General features: G+C 36.3%; 1 protein-coding gene across 1 annotated transcript in view; it reads left to right on the top strand.

The window, feature by feature from the left end:
* CADM2 (cell adhesion molecule 2) overlaps positions 1-25,264 on the top strand; it is a gene marked incomplete at its 5' end in the record, with an annotated part of 281,026 nt that overhangs the window by 129,051 nt on the left and 126,711 nt on the right. Inside the window, one exon of the mRNA XM_054712332.1 lies at positions 13,301-13,391. Within this exon, the coding sequence (XP_054568307.1) occupies positions 13,301-13,391 (91 nt within the window). The remainder of the gene's footprint in view (positions 1-13,300; positions 13,392-25,264) is intronic.

The raw sequence follows: 25,264 nt of genomic DNA, 5'->3' as shown, positions 1-25,264 counted from the left end.
GAGTCAAGGAAAGTGTGTGTGTGTGTGTGTGTGTGTGTGTGTGTGTGTGTGCTGTATATATACATATGTGTAATATTATATATACACATATATACAGAGAGAGGGAAGAGCAAGTATAAAGACCATGAGGTAGGACCATCCCTTTATGTTTTATGTTTCTATGAACAGCAAAAATATCAGTGAAACTGGGGTAGAGTGAACTATGGGAAAAAAGAGAGAATATTATGAGAAAAGATCACAGTACCAAGGAACCATACTTTTAAAAATTATTCTTGATAGAGCAAATGTCATCTGATTATGGTTTTTAATTATTGCCCAACATGGTTTAAGTATTCTTAGTTTACTTGCTGTTGAAATTATTATAGTTTTAAATACTTTCAATTATATTACATTAGTTTTATTTATTTTCTCCCTGTCCTCATTGAAACAGATTCAGAAGCAAGCACATTTCATACCTCAACCTGAGGTTATCTCCAAATTTCAAATTTATTTGCAGTGAGACCTTGGGACAATTATTGAAAATGTTTAAGGTTTGAATATAAGCTAGAGAATTAATTTCCATGAGGAGCAAACTAGACAACTTAAGTCAAGTTTATGACATTACATAAAAATTCAATATAAGTAAATTTAAGCCCCTTTAGCAAAATAGCATAGACTGGGTGGCTTCTAAACAACAGAACTGTATTTCTTTTTTATTTTTTTAAATATATTTTTATTGATTTCAGAGAGTAAGGGAGATGGAGAGAGAGAGAGAAACATCAATGATGAAAGAGAATCATTGATCGGCTGCCTCCTGCAAGCCCTCTACTAGGGATCAAACCCGCAACCCAGGCATGTGCCCTTGACCTTCATCAAATCAGCGACCCTTCAGTCCCCAGGCCAGGCTCTGTCCACTGATCCAACCAGCGAGGGCCAGAAATGTATTTCTTACTGTTGCACATGCTGAAAGTCCAAGGTCAAGGTTCAGGCTCATTCAGTGCCTGGTGAGGACCTTCTTCCTGGTTCCTAGAGGGCTGTCTTCCCTCTCTGCCCACACTGGCGGGAGGGGCTAACGGAGCCCGCTGGGCGCTTTGTAAAAGGGCACTAACCTCAGTCAGGACCTCAGTAGGCCCCACTTCCTAATATCACATAGGGAATCAAGTTTCAACATATGAATGGGGTGGGGGGAGGGCGCACAAAAAACGTTCAGTCCACAGGCTCTTTCCTTTTCTCCTTTTTCCTTATTTCATCAACATGTCTTTTAAAATATGAAAAGTTATATAATTTGATATGCTTAGAGGATACAGATCATCAGCATTTTAAAAAAACATTTTCTCACTTACACATAAAGCCATATAAGACTGTTTAGAATCATATTTACTCATTTAGCTGTAAGTTTCAACATATAAAATAAAATTATAAAAATTGGGTCATAAGGCATGTTGGAGATTGCCAGACAAAGATCATTGGACTTCTACCACATCAGGCTTACTCAGTGGCTATGGCAAAGCAGAAGGCCTCCCAGACATCTCTGAGTGCATGTAAGAGCGAGGAGAGGCTTTGTAACTGGAATTAGGAGAGGCTTGTCCCGAATATTTTAAAAAGGGTTCTGGAATTGGATGCTGTCAGGATTGGGAGGAATCTAGTAATGAATATGTTGGTAACTTTTACCTAGAAAGCAAAAATATTAAAGCAGAATTAGATTTGCTATTATAAAGATGCAGTAGTTAATATGCCATTTTTTTTATAGTTGCTGAATGCTCTGGTCTCTATCGTGTTTCAGACCTGGTCATGGAATAGACTTGCCTTTGGCTTATTCCACTCCATAGTCACAGAATGGCTTCATCTCATTATTGTTTAGATTCTCAAGAATTGTTTATATTTGTCGAAAATATTTAAACTTAGCTACAGATGCCAATTGTCAGCTGCCAGTCATTTTCACTTTCTTGGGAGTAAAAAATGGAACTATTATACACTTCCGAAGCATTTTTAGCTGTTCACCATATTTTAGTATGCATTATTAATCAAACTTTATAGGGGAAGCCAATTGAATTGCCTAATTTTTTAGAACACGTTATGTGAAAAATGTTATACTTGCTGGCCAATTAAAAATAACAACTCATTCCATCATGGTTTAATATGTAAGTGCTAGAAGGCAGAGACCAGATCTATTTTATTTTTTTATTTTTTTCCCTAACATCTTGCATACCAGCATTCGATATGTGAAGTTAATTACAACTAACTGATAATAATGCTGTATATTCCTTTAGTGGTACAGAAATATACAGCATTATATATGAGAGGACATAGCTAAATGTCCCCTCTCTATTCTCCTCCCCTTAGATGAAATGAGGGGAGGAGAGTGGAGAAGGGACATTTAGCACTGGCCTGCATCAAAGTTAGAGGAAATCGGGTATAATCTTTATAAACATCTAATATCTCAATGGTTGTTTTCAGAGACAGTAGATTGTAGATTGACTTAGGTGCATGGGGCAATATATATAATATGGAAATTTCCATGGGTACAAGTGGAGGAAAAAGTAAATAGTTGTTGTTGTTGTTTTTTTAAACAGAAGGTGGTTAGTTTAGAATTTATGGAACATTGATTTAGGATTTCCACCTTGTTTTACAAAATTCCTATGAATAATTGCAAAGATTGGCCCAAATAAAAAATGTTAGTCTTTTGATCTCCAAAACAGAAAAGATGGTATTGTTTTCTGTGGTGAGTGACAGAGTAAATATACATCTCTAAAATGATGGAAAGTTATGATTTCACTTGAAATAAAAATTCTGTGTTATTGTGGAAAGGCAAGTTTAACGAGAAATAAGAAATAAGTATTGAACACATAGTGTCAAGGAACACGATAAAAAAAATACTAGGAGAAATTCTTTTTTTAGGGCTAAATGTTTTAACTTTGTAATCTTGCAATATACAATTTAGAAGGACTCAGCCTATAAAATATATCACAGCAACTTTTATGTCTTTATATAATATTACTAGTAATCATAAATTTTACTGCCACTATGATGGAAGAGAGTTTCTTTAAACTTGAAATTAAAGAAAATGTCGACTTTTCATTGTGAACCACAAATGCCTGAACATTTCACTTAATAGGTAACAACATAGTTTACACATGAGCAGTGGAAAAAGCTACATGCTTTTCATAAATTGAAATTCTCATTCATCTTTCTGTTTTTATGCAGATCTCATTGGAACAATAACTTTTTTCTGATTTAATTTGTAGAAGAACAGGTTGTATGAGTCAGATTTTAATTCATTCTTAGTAAGAATGATGTATCTGAACTAACAGAAAGAACTATGCACAAAACAGAAAATAAGACAATAGATGAACATTTATTTTCTTTATGTGACATTGACAAAATTACTTTAAAAAATCATCTGTTATTGAAAATGAGCAGCATAAGAGACAGATTAGCATTTTTTTAGAATGAGTGTTCCGAGAATACATTTAATACCATGGCATTAAACTGCCAATATGCATACATAGGAACCAAACTTTTAAGTCCATTTTGGTGTGTGTGTGTGTGTGTGTGTGTGTGTGTGTGTGTGTGTGTGTGTTGTAAAGTGCATTTTATATATAATTCATCTATCACATTTGCATAATCCTTCCCCACCAGGACTGTCTAATAGAACTTTCTGTGATGATGGAACTGTTGTATATCTGTCTTAAAATAGTAGCTAAGAGCTAGATATACGTGTCTACTCAGAACTTGAAGTGTGGATCTTGTTACTAAAAAATTGTGCTTTCAATTTTACTTAATTTTAATTGATTTACATTTAAATTTAAATGGCCACATATGCCCGATTGCTACTATGTCGCATACCACCACTCTAGATGATTTCATCATAAATTAATTTCCTTATGTCATTTCTTTTAGCATAGTTGGGGATAACTGATGAGTTAAGGATGAGTAAATGTGAAGTAATTATAGAATGCTGAGGTAACAAGATTTTTATAAGAAATATAACACCACTGTATTTTCATAATATATCTCATACATATGAGTCATAATCGCAAAGTAGGATAATTTTAAATCTTTTTTAAAAAAGTAAGATTTCTCTTTGATTTTTGGAAGACCTCTAAAAAAAGAATGCAAATCATGAAATATATTTTCCAAAAATACAACTATTTCAAAAAGTAACTCAAAACTAAATCTGAAGCCATTGGGCTCAAATATTATACTGAGCATTAATTTTGTATTTATCTTCAGAGTGAAAATTTTTCTTTATATTTTTAAAAATAAGACTCATGATTTAAATATTACAGAATTATAGAAAGATTTATTCTGGCCTCCAAAATACCTTTTGTATTTTCTCTGTGATGCCTAACATTTTGTAATTTGCTATTCAGTTTTTTTGTTTTAAGTCTAGGATGCTGATACTGGAGCCCATTAGTGGGTGGAGGTGGAAGTCCATCGATTATTTGAGGCCATATGTTAGCTGTGTCCTTAGAGGGCTGGGCTGTGCTTTTACAAGACTACAATGTTTAGTGTCCAAATACAGGTTCACTATCTCTGGGGTGAAATATAAACTTCTTAACAGATTATATTTTTAATGCAGTGTGACCTTGAAAATCAATATTGCATATTTTAAAGTTGAAGTTCTGAAGTCAGATAAGGATAGATTGGAACTCAAACTCTTCTTTATGATTTCATACAAGTTAGCTTAAACCTCATTTTGCTCCTCCGGAAAATATACCTACTTTATTTTTCTTTGTAAGCATTAAATCAGATAATGCATCATAAATGCTTGGCTTTCTAGTATTGTTTTTAATAGAGAAGTAATATATTATTCCTTATGAAGACAAAGAGGTCTAGCTAATACTTTCTATTAGGCCTATATATTGTGGAGGAAAATTGAAAAGCTTGATAATGAAAATAATATAAAGAGATTGTTTTATTTGTGATTTTGCCTAGGAAACATACTATTCACTATCACTGATATAAATCAAACATATTTAGCAATATCAAGAAAATAAAAATATTTCTTAAATATTTTTTTTCTTTCCATTCATAAAAACTACAATTAAAATGTCATCATCCTAAAGGAGAAAATTCCTGGAAACTATTTCCTGTAACTATGCAGTTACTGTTTTATTTGACTTTTACAATTACTTTTTTTATGATGATGATTTTGGCCTTTCTCATGTTTACCAAAATGGTATGGAAGGTGACATTTTAAAGATTAGATAATGTGTGAAATAAAAATAAACCCAATGATTGACAGACAGGAACTAAGATAACTCTGCATCAAGCTGTATAGTTTTACCTGTCATTGCCTTCGACTTAGCCTAGGTAGTGCCTATTATTGTTGCACGTGTGTCAAATCAACATTGAAAGCGTAAACCCTCCCATGGCAGATTTATAAAAACTAAAACAACTTTGCATTCGTGTGTTCATTTCATTATTTACTATTATTTCTTTTTCTATTCCCATAATGAATGTATTGCATGGTGCCTTTGATAGTGTTTATTTAAAATTATATCAAAAACATGAACAGCTTTAAGCTGCAGTCCAAGGACCACCCCCAGTCTAGCTGCAAGGCACTGCAGCAGGAGTCCCTCAGTGGTGGCCAGCTGAAGAACCCAGAGCAACTAGAGAAGAACAAAACAAAATCCCACCTCATAGACAACTGAGATTTTTTGTTTGTTTGTTTGGCTGTTTGGCAATGTGAATGGGAAGCACTACATTCAGGAAAGAGCCCAGGTCAGGAATCAAATGGCCTGCGTTCTGTATCAGGTTCTACACATAACGGCTATGTTTACTTGTACCTTTCTGAGCCTTAGTTTCTTCTGTCTGCAGTTTCTTCTTTATTCAGCTTGAAATGTTTGGGAACACAATGAATTTTGATTTCTCATTTTCTTTTTTAAATGCTGATATGGAGCCCCCTTGTTTTAAAGAACTTTCAGGAGTGTCCAAATGCCCTACCTAATGACGACATTCAACAAGTGACCTTCTGATGCCTTTTCCTAAGTAATCCATCTTTAGTGCTCAAGCTATCAAAAAGTTAAATTTCCTTCAGCCCTCCAAAGCAAAACCAACCTATCAGCAACATCAAGTCAAAACTGCAATTTATATCACTTCATCAGGCCATTAATACAAAAGAATTCTATTTGATAAATGTCTAAATTTTATTTATTTTGTTGTTTGGATTATCATAAAGTTCTAAATTATAAACTTTATTTTGGAATATTTTATAGTTAATTGTAATAACTAGAATGATATATTGGAGAAACAAGGATTTAAAACTAAGATATAAGTAAGGATAATAAATGGGCTATAAAGAAGATGCACTTAAATTATGCACTGTAGAGCTTACAGTTTAAATGATTGATGAAATAGAATACAAACAAAAATATGGAAACATTTGCTCTCTATAATTTTACTGCTACCTTTCTTCTCCATAAGATCTTCCTGTGGCTTAGCTTTATAATAGAGACATGTGGTTTCCAGTTGCTCCCTGACCCATTCAGTTTTACACATGGCCACATATCTCTCTGAAACTTAGTTCTGAGCCAGATACTCACTTGTTCAAAAACTTAAGGAGATTTCTTCTTGCTTTTATTTGATAGTCAAACTCCAGCCTAACATGCAAGGCTTTTAAAATATCTCATAAAATGCTGCTCTCAGCACTCCTTTTAAGATAAGGTGCCCTATACTTTACAGCATTTCTCGATTCCTCCTAAATAGCCCATATTCTTCTCTGTGTCAGCTCTTTATCCAAGTCTGCCTTGAGTCCTCTCCCTGTTTTCCCCTCTTGAATAATTCCACCAGTTCAAATACCATGCATTCTATAAATTGTTTGAAGGGCCACTTCTCTAGGTAACTTTCTTTGTTTCTGACAAACATGTATAATCTCTTCCTAAATGACTCCCATAATATTTCATCAGAGTGCTATGTTGCTTTCATTTTAAAAGTTTGCATTATTTTTTTAAAATATATTTTATTGATTTTTTACAGAGAGGAAGAGAGAAGGATAGAGAGTTAGAAACATTGATGGGAGAGAAACATCAATCAGCTGCCTCTTGTACACCCCCTACTGGGGATGTGCCCACAACCAAGGTACATGCCCTTGACCGGAATCGAACCTGGGACCCTTGAGTCCTCAGGCTGACGCTCTATCCACTGAGCCAAACCGGTTTCGGCTTTGCATTATTTTAAATGATGAATGATTTATCTTTCTCATTGGGACAAAATTCAGATGGATTACTATATTTGTGGATGTACAGCAGTTGAATAGTAGTAAAAATGGATCTTGTACACATAGGAATTAATACCTATTGGTTGAAAAAATAAATGATCACCACAAAAGTAATGTTTCACTAGCATTAAAAGGAATTTAACAGACCACTGAAAGAAAAGTGCCTGATAATTTTGAACATTATGAAATGAATTTTAGGAATTAAAAGGAAAGTGAGGTTGGAGTTTTATTTCAAATTTGCAAACAAGAAAAATAAGTTCGTATGTCTTACATGGAGGAAATGAACGGTATAGCACTGTGGCTGAAATGGTTTTAGTTAACTCTCGCTATGTCAAAAGTGATAGACCTTGAAATGTCGATAGAGTTTGTTTTTAGGATTGTTATTTCAGAGAAGTATCACAATGGCCTCACTCAGAGTATTCAGCATTCTTTTCATTACAGAAATTAACTAAGATCTGAGAAAAGACCAAATATCTGATATAATAAAAGGCTAATATGCAAATCGACCAAATGGCTGAATGACTGGTCACTATGACGTGCACTGGCCACCAGGGGGCAAACAATCAACGCAGGTGCTGCCCATTGGTGGTCAGTGTGCTCCCACAGGGGGAGCACTGCTCAGCCAGAATCAGGGTTCATGGTTGGTGAGCACAGCAGCGGTGGCAGGAGCCTCTCCCGCCTCCGCAGCAGCACTAAGACATCAGCTGAACATCCCCTGAGGTCTCCTGGACTGTGAGAGGGTGCAGGCCGGACTGAGGGACCCCCTTCTCCCCTCTGTGCACGATTTTTGTGCACTGGGCCTCTAGTCACATATAAATGCACACAACTTCACTGTTCTCTAATAGTTCCCAATTTGTTGTAACAAGGAAGAGAATGATAGGTCATGAATAGAATAAATGTATATTTTTCAGAGGTGGGCACTGTTGATTTGGGGGCAGACAATGCTTTATTGTGCAGGGCTGTCTTGTGCACTGTAGATTGCTCAGCAGCACTCTGGCCGCAGCCCACTAAAGGCTGATGGTACTCCCTGTACCTCTCCCCACACTGTAACAAACAAAAATGCCACCAGGCACTGCCAAGTGCCCTTGAAAAGAAAAAAATGTCCATTAGATGATTTAATAGTAGCTTTATTGAAGATTTTCTCTTTCCTAAAATCACTGCTAAGGATATAGAAAATGCATTCTACTGAATCCATATATTTACTTTGATTCAAATCCTGATCATTCAAATAGAACAGGAAGTATCCTTACTTTCTGTTAAATTTTGAATAAGAAAATAACAATATGTGTCTATCAATATATCTTTTGAGAGCAATAATAGTTAAGAAAAAAGTGTGCTTTCATATTTCTAGAATTTTAAAGATGGATTCTAAAGAATATTTTTTCCTGCTAAAGTCTTACAGGAAATATTATGCTTTTAAAACATGAATATTTTGTTTGGTTACTATTAAGTACTAAAATATGATTTTTTTATAAATGAATATATACCTATTTTATATGCTTGTGCTAAACTTATAACATTTTGTTCAGATCTGGAGACACATAACTGAATATGTTAAGATCTTGAATCCTGACTGCTCAAAATGTGGTAGATAAAGCATCCATGTTAAAATTGAATTCTTTTCTTATAAAAGGTGAGGAGAAAAAATTAGTATTCAGTATTTGAATTAAAAAAAATGTTCATTTAATTATCATGGAAAGTTGTTACCTAATGCTATCTAATGCAGAAAATTTGTACTAGGAAGAGAGTCAGGTAATAGCCATTTAATTAAATTAAATATGAGCTTAGATTAAAAGTCAACCTAAAGTTTGTGTTAGGAATATTTAAGATTAATTTTACATACATCAGATGTCAATAAATTTCAATTAATTTTTTCTAATATTTCAGAATTAATGTACCATAAAGATAATAATATGTATACAAATTTGTGTGTTCATTTATTTAACAATTTATTTACTAGGCACAGATTTTGTATAAAGGACTCTGCAGATACTGAGGATACAGCAGCGAATTTTAAAAATTACACAAGGTGAAAAAGAGAACATGTAGCAGAGTTATCTGACTGAATTTTTGGGTAATGAATAGTCCTTAGCAAGGCTATACTAATTATTTTGCTTGGAATCCTAAAAGCAGATATTAACCACACAAGCTTTTAACCAGAAAATTGATGTGATCAGAGTCATGTTTTGAGAAGATAAGTTTGTTTAGTTCTAGAAGTATGAGGGGTGAAAAATTGGTACAAGGGGACCTTTCACTAGTATGGTAAAGTAGATAAAAGAAGTGGTTGTGAAGCAGCCAAAAGAGAAATGAGATTTAAAAATTATTTAGGAGGTATATCAACCAGATGTAATTAGTTGATTTATTTAGAAAAGATAAGGAAACAGAGGTATTTGGTGTATATAGCTGAATAGAGGCTGGTGGTGTCTTTGGAATAGAGATTCCTGGAACAGAACTATATGGGGAGGGTTACAGGCTTTGAGTTCATTTTGGACATATCAAACGTGCCGTGTCTTTCAGACATCCAAGCGGACATGTCAAATAGGTGCTCCATACACATAAGTGTAGTATGTAGTACAGAACTGCTCTGGGACATAAACTTGGGAGTGACTGGTGAGTAGATAGAAACTAAAAAGTTGGGTGTGGCTGAAAGGACCTAGAGAGAATTATGGGACAACAGATTGTTAATGCCATTCTCAGTGATCTCAATATCTAAAGGTGAATACAAGAAGACAACTGAACAGAATCTGAGAAAGAGTAACTAGAAATGTTAGAGTTGAATCAGAAATGTTGGGGATGGGTAGGGTTGAGAATGTTAGAGAAATCTAAAGACAATCCTTAGTAATAGAGTCTAATCAGCATTTGAGTCTAATCAACATTTTATTTCATACCAACATTCTGATGTGAAATAAAAGAGTACTGTGTTATATCCCTTAACATGGTAACTTAGGGGTTATTTGGTGGCCATAATAAACATTTCATTGAAATACATGTTAAGCATATTATCTGCTTTGGCATTTGCTTATAACTGAATTTTGTATTTTGAATCTAAAGGGAATGCTGAACCATACTTCAGGGTACTATTTGTTACACATGTTCTCACCTCTGATAATAACTATTTAAATTAAAAAGGACAGAGCTAAGATAAATCAGACCATATTCTGTTTTCCTCTATTCTAATAGCTACCTGGCACTATATAATTTACTTTACTGAAACAGACACTTGCCCATATCCCTTTGACACACACCATTTCTTTGCATCAAGTCCACCAGGAGTACCAGGGAGATAACACTCCCTCCTCCCTCCAGGGCAATCCTCCACCGAGCACTAATGAGAATTGGTAAATATTCCCTAAATACTCTCATGCCCTGCTCATCTAGGAAAAAAGTGTGATGCATGCCCTACATTATTTCTCAGCGTTCCACAGCAGGACTGAACCCTAGCTGCCCCTGGTGTAATCTGCTCAATAACACACTTTTTTTTTAATGTCTTTCTTTCTCTTTTAGCTAGGGTTCTCCAGAGAAACAGAACTAACCAGATAAACACACACACACACACACACACACACACACACACACACACACACACACAATTATCCGGGCTGGCAAGTCTCCAGATCTTCAGGCCAAGAAGTCAGCAAGCAAGAGACCAAAAGGACAATCATTTAGTTTCATTCTGAGTTCAAAAACCTGAGAATCAGAATCGATGTCATTTCAGTCTGAAGGCCAGCAGGCTCAAGGCCCAAGATGTTTCAGGTCAAGTCTAAAGGCCCCAAAAAAGCCAGTGCTTTAACCTGCAGCCATCAGACAGGAGAGATTATTTCCTACTTGGGGGAGGGTCAGCTTTTTTAAAAATTCTATTCAAACATTCAACTGATTAGATAAGACCCACCTGCAATCAGCTTTATTAAGTCTACAATTTGAATATTAATCTCCTCCAGATTAAGAAGTACAAATTGGTTATTAGAAAATAGTCATAAGAATGTGAGATACAGCATTGGGAATATAGTCAATTATATTGTGATAACAATGTATGGTGGTAGGCAGGCACTGGAAATATCGGGGGGAACACTTTGTAAAGTACATGATTGTCTAACCACTACGGTATACACTTTAAACCAATACAAAATAATATTGAAAGTAAACTGAATTAAAAATAAAAAAATAAATATTAATCTTACAGAAATACTTATAAAAATGTGTGGACAAATATTGGGGCCTCCCATGATGCAATCAAGTTGACACATAAAATTAACCATCATAGTCACCCCAATTAACACAATTTTATTTTCCAAAATAATTTTTTCTAATCTTTCTTCTGCCACCTTTATTTCTAGAAATAAAACTTTTTTTTTTTACATTGGCAAAAGGAAATTAAGTTTTGATATATGTATACATAGTCAAATTTCAAAAGACCATACACCTCAGTTTGCCCAGAATTATTCTGGCTCATAGCTCTTACCTTACTTAGTTGTTAATATGTTCCCTTTCCTTTTAAAAAATGTTCTACTTTGAACAACATTATATGAACATTATAGTCAGTAACTATGATAACAATTGAAAAATTAGTGAATTATATTTATTTTTTATTATTTTAGTCTAGTAATCCTATATATTAAAAGGTTAGTGTGCAAATCAACAAAACGGCAGAACGACTGGTCGCTATGATGCGCACTGACCACCAGGAGGCAGACGCTCAATGAATGGAGCCTCTGGGGCATCCATGGCAGCACTAAGGATATCTGACTGCAGTTGGACATCCCCCAAGGGCTCCCAGACTGTGAGAGGGTGCAGGCTGGACTGAGGGAACCCTCCCCTGAGTGCATGTTATTTGTGCACTGGGCCTCTAGTTAAAAATATGATGAGCATGTGTCATAGTCTTCAAATTATTTTTCTTCCTGGGTAATTTTACACTGCAATTATTTACCATGATGTATATGGAATGCCTGTTTGTAACCTGGATATATTCATTGATTACCTTAAATGTATTTTCTTCTTTAAATGACTGAGAAAGAATGAGTTTTAAAAGTACAAATAATTTATAAGTGTACAGTCTTTCACAGGATCATGCTTTATTTTTCTATATGTGACAAATCTGATTATTTTCCTGAAATAAGATTTTAATCTAAAATTTATACACTTGATTGATACTTACTTAATTAGCTTCAAAGTCATAGAATGTGTATAGCTCCAGGGTAGTTCGGTTCTTCCATCACAATGAAGGGAATGATGAGAATAATTTTTGACTATCAGGAATGCTCAGAGCCTATATTGTTTATTGTGGAGACAAGAGGAGGAGGCAATTCCATGTTGACTGTGGGACACAAAATGCCAGGACTTAGCAACCTCTCAGAAATAAATGAAAGTGTTTACATTGTCTCCTTTTTCAGCTTGTTTTCCATTTCTTCCATGAACTATGTATCTTTGTGTTTACTAAACACAAAGTATTCTTGAATACTTTTTTTTACTAGGGATGATTTTATTGCCTAATGGAAATAAATAATTTTATAACAATTATATTTTAGCAATAAAATGTTAACTTTTAGTAATATTCTTAGTAACTATGTCAAATGACTTGCTAACTGTACTTTAGAGCAATCAACATGTGCTGAATACCGGATTACTGCATTTTCAAAAAGATTCTGCATAATGCTGTGAGACAGTAGTTGATCTTGAGTTCTTTTTGGCTTCCTTGTTGTAACTCTGGTATTCCTGCAACAATGAATGGGCTGTTATTCAAATGCACATAAATGTGTTCAGTCCATAATAATGGTATTTCTACTCATCTATAAATAGTTGACGAAACAATTGGATGAAATGCTTGATATTCATCTGAACCAGTTTTTGCAATTTCACTTTTAAATTTAGATTTCAGAAATAATACAGCAGTGGTGCTCATGAGATATTCTGGTATTTTTGTTAGCTTTTCATGGACAGGATAGTAGCTTCTTAAAATTACATATTCCATTTCACCAAATCTAAGAAATCCCTTTTAAAAAAGACACCATTATACTAGTAAGAAAGTGCATGGACATGCAGCATGATGTACAATTTCTAAATGCATAGTTTTACATATTTAATGACCTTTTCATTTTTTTCTAGATACACCATCAGTTAAGATTATACCATCCACTCCTTTTCCACAAGAAGGACAGCCTTTGATTTTGACTTGTGAATCCAAAGGAAAACCACTGTAAGTGATTTAATGAGTAATGACGTTTTTCACTTTTGCTTCTATTCTGCTTTGATTGCAGACTTTAACTACAGAAATCCACTGCTTTTGTCTTTTCTTGGTGGGCAAAGTGGTCTCTAGACCAGAACCCCCTCCCCACAATCACGTCTTCACTAAGTGTCTGTGGAAGATTGGTCTTTTTCTTTGTCATCGAGTGAAGTTTCTGGGAAGGGTTCCAGCTGTGATTTTTTTTCCCCCAGGAAGATATTTCAACCTGAAAGAAATGTAGGCTTAATCAGTCACTGTTCACATCATCAGATTGATAACAATTGCACATTGCTAAGCTTAGTTCTCACATGAAAAATTTTGAAAATATTGAAGCATCGTCAAAATAAGTTTTAAAGTTAGTTGAGGAAGCATTTCCTTAATAAGAGAAATCAACTCTACATTTCTTATGTTGTAGCTCCACAACTCATAATTTATGAATGTGATAATACTTGTAGGGAAGGTGAATGAAAGGGGTCATAAACTCAACATTTTCAATTGTAAACTATTTCATTATTAGAATACATGAGTCCTAACATCCCTTCAACTCTAAAATTATACTTTTTAACATTCATGTTTTTAAACAGCAAACTCTGGAAGTCTACTATTTCTACAAAAATCAAGTCAGTATAGATTATCCAAATAAGGATTATTCAAAGATTATTTGAAAGACATTTGATCATTTTAATATAGTAACAGTCTAGGTGTAGTGATAAATAATTTATCTGATTTATTAAAACTTTCAATTGAGTTACATTTTGGTTTAAATCTTAAGAAGAGGGATTTAATTGTTCTCTGTTTATAACTATATGGGAAACCTTTTGTGCAAATCAAAATAATTACAAAATATTTAACTGTTTGTGCAAAATAAAATAATTACAATTGTTTTTCTAAGAATATTTGTTATTTAAGTGTAAATTACATAGTATCCATGAGAAAGTTTCCTAAAAGAGTTTTAAGGCAGAAGTTTGAAATCATCCTCAATTGTATGATATTGTACTTTTTAGCACATTAAGCATATTCACACTTTCTTATTTTAATATGTATTGTTGATAGTATTACAGATGTCCCTTTCCTCTTTTTTCCCATTGACCCCCTCCACCAGGCACCTGCCCCTCCAAGGCCTTCACCCCACTATTGTCTGTGTTCATGGAATATGCATATCCTATATAATAAATGGGTAATATGCAAATTGACCTAACAGCAAAAGGACCTGGAACAACCAGTTGCTATGATGTGTACTGACCACTGGGGGCAGACACTCAATTGCAGGAGCTGTCCCTTAGTGGTCAGTGCACTTCCACAATGGGATTGGCACTCAGCCAGAAGCCAGCACATGGCTGGCCAGGGCACTGGTGGTGGCGGGAACCTCTTCCGCCTTCACGGCAGTTCTAAGCATGTCCCGTTAATGGGCTCCTGGGCTGCCAGAGGGATGTCTGATTGCCAGCTTAGGCCCAATTCCCCAGGGAGCAGGCCTAAGCCAGCAGGTAGACATCCCCCAAGGGCTCCCAGACTGCGAGAGGGCGCAGGCTGTGCTGAGGGACTCCCCCTCCCAGTGCACATATTTTCATGCTCCAGGCCTCTAGTATGCATATAAGTTTCCTGGTTTTCACCCACTACCCACCCCACCTTCCCTCTGAAATGCGTCTGTCTTTTCCATGGTTCTGTCTCTGGGTCTATTTTATGCATTAGTTTATTTTGTTGATTAGATTCCACATATGAGTGAGATCATGTGATACTTATCTGGCTTATTTCACTTAGCATAATGCTCTCCAGGTCCATCCATGCTGTTGCAAGTGGTAAGATTTCCTCCTTTTTTACCACTATATAATATTCCATTGTGTAGATGTATCACAGCTTTTTTATCCACTCATCTGCTGATGGGCATTTGGGCTGTTTCTAAATCTTAGCTATTGTAAATTGTGCTGCTATGAATGTAGGGGTGTTTCAGGTTTCTTAGGATATATTCCTAGAAGTGTGATCACTGGGTCAAATGGCAGTACTATTTTTAAATTTTTGAGGAAACTCCATACTGTTTTCCACAGTGGCTACACCAGTCTGCATTCCCACCAGTACTAGGGTTCCTTTTTCTCCACATCCTCACCAACACATGTTGTTTGTTGATTTGTTGATGATAACCATTCTGACTTTCTTTATTATAGTTTTGGTATTTTAAAACTGCTTTCACTCAGTAATTATTTCCTAGAGATGTAAACATGCAGATTTAAAGAGCATATTGTGAATTAGTATATTAATTTATTTTATAAGAAACATTTAAGGTGTTTTATATCTTAAAAACACATTTTTCATAGTAGCTTTACTGTATATATCCTGCATAATTCATTTTAGTAGTTCTTACCTTCTGACAAGATTAAATTCCTTATATAAAACATTTTTCTCCATCGATCAGTATGCTGTCAAATGCGACAGTGTGTTCTAGTATTAAAGTTTCAACAAAAGCTTTTGGCTACAAGTTCAGTACTTTAAATAGGGAAAGAAGTATAGTAGACCCTAGTCAGCTTTACACATACTTAAATCCTCATCTATTTACTCCTGAACCTGTGTACCTAACACCAGAAACTTCCCTACTCTCCCTCCCATCTTCACTCCTGTTCCTTGCATGTGTTATTTTCTGACTCTGTCTGCTCCCCTTCCCTCTCTTTTTTATGCTTCTGCTTTGTATGTTTGTTTCCATTCTCCCTGACAACATCAGAGGTCAGCATATTGGGGTATGAAGGAACATGATCAGGATCCAGGTGTAGCAAAGGATTTATGATTTTAACTTCTCTCTATAGTTCTGCCACCAAATACATGTATGTACACTTGGAGCAAATACACAATTTATGCCATTAAATGAGGTGAGTATGGGAAATATAATATTCAGAATGCTTGCAAATAAATACATTCCTGTTCAAACATTATCCAATTACCTGTCAATTAGCTACTCTTTGACTCAATATTCAATCTGCACAGTAAAAACAGCATTTCATGTGAATAATGAGATTGTGAGGTCCATGTAATTAGATATGTTAAGTAGTTCATTTCCATTAGCTGAGCTGTGGTTGGATGGATGCACATATTGAGGGTCTCTTTCAGCAACCTGGAAATAAGGTTGGCTGTGTAACACTCTTCTGCACTGAAAATAAATGAAAAGTATAATCATCTTTTATTTATGTATTAATGTAAAGAATACAAAGATTCCAGAAGTTTAGAAAATAGAAAATGCTTTCTTTCTCAGAAAGATCCTAATTAATAATACTTTGCAAATAGGTAAAATAAATAAGATACTCTCCTTATTTTACAGAAGAGAAAACCAAGTCTCACCAAATGTAAACCAAATTTTCCTGATCCATCCAAATTTAAAATGGATGAGTTAGGATTTAAACTTAGTTCAATCTTTGTCCAAAGTTCATATTATTTTAGCTATTTTCTGCTACCTCCATTGCTGAGTCTACGTTGTCAGTTATGTTATCCAAAGTAAGTTTTGAAAAACAAGGATGTACAATAATGTTCAGCACTGAAGTTCAACACACAGAAGCGTGAAGGTAAAGAAGTAGCTGGCCTCAAGACACTCTTGCCATCCTCTTTTATCAGACTTTCTTCTGTATCTATCCCCTTTTGCAAAACTTGCCAAATTCCTACCAAACTGACTGTTTCTAGCATGAGTTTACAGCCATATAAAATAAAATAAAGAACTCTAGTATAGTATCACCTGGCAATTAACTCATAAGCTCCACTCCACAAGGGCTAAAATCATCATTCTGTTTTGTCTTTATCCTCATAGGTCCCAATGTTGTGTTCTATATGCTGTGTTACAGAAGTAAATGTGTATAAAGTTATTTTCTTATAGTGTATTCTCATTCCCAGCTTCATTTTTACCCTTTTCTTCCCTTATAGTCTGCCAGCCCATTGATAGTAAAGGTATTGCTATCATTCCTTATTCCTTATGCTGCCTTTAGATAATTGGTTTACCTATGTCCTTCCTAATATTCTTAAAATTCACTCTTTTGCAGTTTCAAAGTAACTATCACTTCCAATAAATGTTGGCATTAACTCCTTTAAAAACAGTCTAATTTCTACCCTCTCTTTAGTTTATATTGTATCTCCAACAGTGCCAGATGAGGCAGATAGGACAAAAAACAAGGGGAGATTGAAAAGAAACCATTGGATTTTCCCAGAAGGAAATCTTAGTGGTCATAAAGAAAATAGTCTCACCAGAGCAGAGAAAACAGAAGGCAAATTGAAATGGATTAATCAGGGAAATAGAAGGTGGTGGGGAAGCAAAGATAATGGGAGGATCACCCATTTTAGAAAGTGAATTAAAAAATGTGAGAGAAATAAGGAAATAAATTTATGTCAAACAGAAGTTACAAAATAAATAATAATATAAAGACTGTTCATATTTCAAGATTTGGTCAAAAAAGCCTAAAAAGTGTGGGAGTAAAAATGAAACATGTGATATCACAATACCTAAAGGCCAGGATCCAGTTTCTTACTTTACTGACAAATTTCCACTCCATTACCTTGGAGCTCTTACACCTGATTCCCATTTGTTATTGTGGAAACACTGAGAAGCAACACTGTGGTTCAGCTTTTGATTGGCTTCCAAAACACTTGATTTATTTTTTAAAAATACATTTTATTGATTTTTTACAGAGAGGAAGGGAGAGAGATAGAGAGTTAGAAACATTGATGAGAGAGAAACATCGATCAGCTGCCTCCTGCACACCTCCTACTGGGGTTGTGCCCGCAACCAAGGTGCATGCCCTTGACCGGAATCAAACCTTGGACCCTTCAGTCCGAAGGCTGATGCTCTATCCATTGAGCAAAATTGGTTAGGGCTTGATTTCTATTATCTTTCCACTTACCTGATCCACCTTTAATGAGCAGGTGGGAATCAGAAATGGATAATGGATACATGATGCTTTACATATCGTAGCTGACTTAAATAATATTTTTAATCCATGACCAAATATTTATTATTCCTTTCAAAATGTTTGACCAATTTATGATTTCCTGAAGAGTGAGTTATTCATGGTTGCTATCCTTTTATATAAATCACAGATGATAGCGTGGCTCAACTTGTGCTGATACTCATGTTCCCAACCTGCCTTCCTGTATGCTAATATTGTTTTCTTTGTTCTAAATGTGAGGGCCCCAGTGACTGTTTATAAACAATCATGCCTTATTTGCCTGCTTTGGACTGAAGCCTTTTGCTGTTTTCCCATTGAACAGCTGCATAACTTGGGCCAGGACCAAATTGTTCCACTCGACATTACTATAGAAGCATTATATTCTTTCCTTAAAAGAGAGATTACTGTACTTGTCTGTCTATTGTTTTAATTTTAGTTTAAAGTGAGGACCAAGCTAATGCCAACCACTCTTCTTTCAAGTCCCCAGAGTTTTTGCAACCTTCTTCTTTCTTTGGCTGAATTCCCAGACAGCTTTCAGGCAGCAGCATTCTCCATTTATAGAAGTAGAGAGAGAGGTGGTAGGAAAGCTGCTATATTACATTAAAGTCATGACCTTAAATGGTGTGGAGTTGCACCTCATATGCTATAAACAAAGAATTGTCACTCATTTTAATCCAATGTTTAACACTTTTTAAATATACCTCAGCAAAGCAATGGGACATTTTCAGTTCAATGTGTATTTGGCATTTATTCTATAAAAGAAAACGATTATAGGTATTGATACATTTTTCTGTGTATCCAGCACAATGTTTATGGTTTACCTTCTGGTAGCCACAATTTTCCTTGTGTTCTTGTCATTAATTTATTATATGTAAATCATAGACCCCCGTTCTGTACAAAAATAAAGATTTTACTCCTTAGGAAGACAGATCACATATTCCGTAACAACTAGTGAGGTGTGTAAGTGCAACCACCACACAACCATTTTTGAAATGATCAAGAATTGAAAAATAAATCTAAGAACATATTGATGAACTTTCTATTAGCATAATAGAGATTAAAAATGAGATTCAAATTAAGGCAAAATGGTTTTATATCAAGTCAGTTTTCTGGTATATACTTTTTTGCCAATCACTTGTTATTTACTAATTGTCATACAACCTAATCACAGTCAGAAGAAATGACAAAACAAAAACACACTGGGAGTTAAAAAAGGCAAGTTATCGCCCAGACTATGTGGTTCAGTGGTTGAGAATCAACCTATGAACCAGGAGGTCAAGGTTTGATTCTCAGTCAGATTGCAGGCCCAATCCCCAGAATGGGTCATGTAGAAGGCAACTAATGGTTCTCTCCTATCATTGATCTGTCTCTCTCTCTCTCTCTCTCTCTCTCTCTCTCTCTCTCTCTCTCGTCCCCTCCCTTCCTCTCTGAAATCCTCTCCCTTCCTCAGAGTGCCAGCCTCCAGCCCAGAGGTTCTAGTTGGTAGTTCTGTGGTGGGGTCTGGATCTCTGAAAAACAAACAAACAGAAAAAGCAAGTTATCATCAATAGTGAAATGTTTTAGGCCAAAACAAGACAAAATATGAATTTTGGGGAAAATTGCTCTAAAATAATAGTGATTGTATATTAGTTGACCTAATGAATAACAGGTGTTAATTTTATGATATGTGTTTCTCACCTGCCATCTATGCTATTGAAAGCCAGCTAATTAATCATCAGGTTTTTGTTTATTTTTAGATATAATGTCTAAGCTGTCATGCTCTTGGGCACAGTTGTATGGTAAAGTAGAAAGAGAAATACAAAACTAGATTTGAATTACAAATATCTTTAGCCTGAGTGGTCTTGAACAAGTCACCGAACCATGTCAAATATCTTTTTAATTAATATCTTACTTTTAGAGTAATTTTAGGTTCAGTGAAATTGAGTGGAAAGTACAGAGTTCCCAAGTACATACCCCTGTCCCCACACATGCACAGCCTTCCCCACTATTCACATGCCACAAAATACTGGTATACTTATGGCTATTTTTGTTGAAGTTAAATAGAAATTGTGAGCTACAAGAAGAGAAGAAGAGGCACGACCCTGTAAAATAAAATAGAGCTAGAAATGGGAAACCGTACCATCCCAAGCCATGGAATGGAACTTTCATAATGTTAAGGCAGAACATTTTTTAGAAAACTTGGAAAGGATTGGAAGGGGTAGAGAATGAGTTTGAGTTCAACAAAGGTGGAAAAGGCTGCACTCTAGAGCAGTTCTGCTGGGATGATGGAACCACTCTGTTAGTGAGTTTTGACAGAAAACTAAGGCAGGAGATATGGAAAGCCTTAACCAGAACTAAGTGAATGGCATGGCTCATGAATGGGTGAGTGTCCACAATCTGTGATGTTGACCACCTTGTGTTGACATAGATTTCCAAGTTCACTCATGGGTGTTGCTTATTTAAACCACACACTATCCTGTTGTGAAAGGTTTACAAAGACTCATAATTATTTCCATTTTGTAGATGATAACAATAAGTCTTGTGATGATTACATGACCTTTGTCAATCATACAGCTCATTAGGATTATATTATTTTTTAAAAAACTTTAACAGCACTGATGGTTATGATTTATTGTTTACAATATTTTCAGTTTTCCAATAATACTGATTTTTCACAGTAACCTGGTAAAGTTGACAAGAATGAGATAGTTTTCATAAACTACTAAAAAAATCCCATTTATCAAATAGTTGTAAAATATTACCAGTTATATAAGCTTAAACCTGTGATAGTATATCTAAATACTATATAAAGTGTTTCTAAATATATCTAAATAGTTTCTACCTAGAATTATGATTATATGTATAATAATTATGTTATTATTATATACATTTTTTAAAAGCCAGTTATATTATAACCTTAATTTTATATATCTTTAAGAAGATTAAGATCACAGGTTACAAGTACAAAGCAATATTAATGGAAATGCAATGCCAACATAACAAATAAAATGGGAAGCCTTACAGGGTAAATAGAATAAACAGAAAGTTAAAAGTAAACATTCATCAAAAGTATGTCTTTTTTGTTGACTATTAAGCTAATACTTAGAGGCCCAGTGCATGAAATTCGTGCTGAGGGGGTGGTTGTCCCTCAGCCCAGCCTGCACCCTCGCCAATCTGGGACCCTTGAGGGATGTCCAACTGCCCATTTAGGCCCAATCCCCGTGGGATAGGGCCTAAACGGGCAGGCGGACATCCCTCTCACAATCCAGGACTGCTGGCTCCAAACTGCTCCACTGCCTGCCTGCAGGCCTGATTGCCCCTAACTGCTTCTGCCTGCCAGCCTGATCACCCCCTAACCACTCTCCTGCCAGCCTGATTGACACCTAACTGCTCCCCTGCTAGCCCAATTGCCTCTAACTGCCCTCCACTGCCAGCCTGGTCACCCCTAACTGCCTTCCCCTGCAGGCCTGGTTACTCCCAACTGCCCTCCCCTGCCATCCTGATCTCACCCCCAATGGCCCTCTCCTGCCTGCCTGGTCACCCCTAACTGTCCTCCCCTGCAGGCCTGGTCACCCCTAATTTCCCTCCCTTGCCAGCCTGGTCTCCCCCACAACTGCCCTCCCCTGCAGGCCTGGTACCTCCCAACTGCCCTCCCCTGCAGTCTTGGCCTCCCCTAACTTCCCTCTCCTGCAGGCCTGGGTCCCTCCCCAACTGTCCTCCCCTGCAGGCCTGGTCACCCCCAACTGCCCTCCCTTTCAGGCCTGGTCACCCCCAACTCTCCTCCCCTGCTGGCTTGATCGCCCACAACTGCCCTCCCCTGCTGGCCATCTTGTGGTAGTCATCTTGTGTCCACATGGGGGTGGCCATCTTTGACTACATTGGGGCAGCCATCTTGTGTGTTGGAGTAATGGTCAATTTGCATATTACCTCTTTATTATATAGGATGTCACCAAAACAATTGACTGAATAAACATAAGGGTCTCCTTTATTATAGAGATACTTTTGAAATGACAGTCCTTAGATAATGAAGGTTATAGGATATTTAGAATGTTTTTATTTCTTTGTGTACTGATATCTAGAGAAATACAAAATTCTCTCAATTGATTAATTAAAAGTTAAAGGCAAAATATCCCATATTTTTCCAAAATATTTTCAAAGGAAATTAGCTCTAAATTTATATAATTTTTAAAAATATATCCATGTGCTGTCCTTCTCCTGTGTGGTTCTTTTCTGAGACCCATATGGTCTTTTGCTCCCATCTCCTGGCTTCAAAATTTAATTACACATTAACTCTCTGGAAACACACAAGTGCTTATCTTGGAAATGAGACCGAATATATTTGGTTTGGTTTTGGAAACAAGACGCTGACTCTGGGTAATCTCCACTGCTGTTATTTAGGCTGGGCATCTGTGGTGTGTTGGCCACTCAATCATTTTCAATTAAGCATTCCTATGTCTTGTGAAAGTCTCATAAGTTGTGCAGAACCCCGATTATAGATCCATAGAGGAAATGTACTTCTTGAACATTTCTAGGTAAGCAGTTTTCTTGCAACAAAAAGCCAATTATTTTGAGGAATTATGTAAATCTTCAGTAGGAAACTTTCACACAAAAAAGTCTCAGTACGTTTAAGACACCATTGTGGAATGATGCTGTCATATACATTGATTAGATATTTCAAGCTGCACTTGGGGCTCATGTGTTCAAAACTATGTAGTTTTCATATATATTAATTATATGATTACACCTAAGCATTTTACTTTTTATCTAAAGATCTATAAACATTGCATGTGTTTTTATATAAAAACCAAGCTATTAAAATGGTAATTGTAGGAAAATTACAGGGGAAAAAAATCACTCACCATTTAAAAATTATGAAATACTATACTACACCCTTGATTAAAGAAATTCTTAACCCATTGCTCAACATGCAATTTTTTTTTTCATATTATGTGTCATAATGTTAGAGCAAATACCAGTCTGGTCAAGTTATTAAGAAGTAGATTACACTCTGCCTGGGTTAAGTATTTTGATTTTCACTTTTGTAAAATATATGCAGAAAAAAAAAGTATGGTAATAAAATTAATTTAGATTCACTCTAGACATTTGGTATTATTTCAGTTAATATTGAAATTGAGAAATTCTTTTGCTAAGAGACCCATTTCCTCAAACTTAGAAATCTAAAGAGGATTTTCTGCATTGCACACATGTTTTTAAAATGCATGGTGCATATTGATTCACTTTTTCAGATATTCCCACCATCATATAGAAGTTCCTAAACTTCAACGTTTGAATAAGAAATATTTAAACAGCAACCCAAATTGTAGAAAATGTGAACATTTACAAATGTCTCCAATTAGAATAGAAAGAATCTGTCAGTGATTGATGATGGCCTTAAAGCCCAACTCTTGCAGATTCAGAGTACTAAAAATATCCGAGCTGCTTCAAGGAAAGGACGAAGAGCGACAGACAAAATTTTAAAAAGCAGAAGAAGAAAGCAGCAACTAATTTGACTTGTCATCAGCAATTGTCCCTGAAATGGTGAGCTGTGATAGACTTAAGCACTAGCACTCAAAACTACAGCTAACAGAGATGAGCATAGTGAGGTATGAAAAATATAATAGCTTGTCAGTGCAGGGACAGAAAGACTCAGAGGCCACAGGAGCTTTCACTGTGGGTCACAAATGCAATGTTTTCAAATTGCTGGTTGTAACTTATTAATGAATTATAAGTTCAATTAAAAAACCCTTTTAAAAACTAAAAATAAAAAAAACCTACATAATAAAGAGGGAATATGCAAATTGACCATTACTCCATCACAAAGATGATTGCACCCACAGCTGAGGCCAAGTTCCCATAAGGAGCCTTAATGAGCAATCAGCAGGGACCTGAGGCTATGCCCTCCCCTGCCCCCATGGGGCTTGACAGGGGACCTCAGGCCACAGCCCCTGCCCCAGCACCGGGCCAGGGGACCTGAGGCTGTGCCCCCCCCACCTGGCTGGGCTTGACAGGGGACCTCAGGCCGTGCCCCCCACCCAGCGGGGCTTGACAGGGGACCTCAAGGTGCACCCCCAGTGCTGGGTCTGGGGAACTCAGGCCATGCCCCGCCCAGCGGGGCTTGACGGGGGACCTGAGGCTGCGCCCCCCCTGTCAGTGGGGCTTGACGGGGGACCTCAGGCTGTGTCCCCCACCTGGTGGGGTTTGACGGAGGACCTCAAGGCATGCCCCTCGCCCCAGTCTGGGCTGGGGGACCACAGGCCATGCCCCCCATCTTGGCACCGGGCCAGGGGACCTGAGGCTATGCCCCCTGCCCAGCAGGGCTTGACAAGGGTGGGACTGACTGGGTCTGGATCTACCCCAATGTGGGGGACTGACCGGGTCTGGGTCTCACGCAATTTTGAGGTGCATGTGGGTGGGCGGGGACTTGACTCTGGGTTCTGTGGTTTGCCCCAGACTCTGACAGGAGGACGGTTTTCATATACATTTTACTAATTTTCTTTCATCTCTGACACTTCTATTATAGAGAAAGGGCAAATAGCAATATTAAATTATTTCCTCTAATTAATCTCCTTTTAATGTGCATGAATTTTGTGCACTGGGTCACTAGTAGAAAATAATAGAATAGGACAGGAAAATATAGTGAAGGAATGAAGAAAAAGAAAAGAAAATGTCACAGTATATTAGAAACAGCAAACTTTTACTTCCTGTTTGAGTTTATGTATTGTATGAGGTTGTAAAATATGCTTTTTACTATACGTCACGCCTCAAAAGAGTTGAAATTCATTGCATTAACACCACTTGTGGTGCAGTTAGACTTGAAGACATTTAGGGAAAGAGCATGTTAGGTCCTAGTTACTTCAGTTTCTCTAAGGCCATCACTATACCAAAATGTATGTTCAAACTGAAGAGATCTTATCACCAAAAATGCAGTCAAATGCCACTAAGTATGTTCAGTTTAAT

This window comes from Eptesicus fuscus, chromosome 3, assembly GCF_027574615.1.
Source record: "Eptesicus fuscus isolate TK198812 chromosome 3, DD_ASM_mEF_20220401, whole genome shotgun sequence".
Classification (NCBI taxonomy): domain Eukaryota; kingdom Metazoa; phylum Chordata; class Mammalia; order Chiroptera; family Vespertilionidae; genus Eptesicus; species Eptesicus fuscus.
This window is presented reverse-complemented; position numbering and strand designations above follow the sequence as displayed.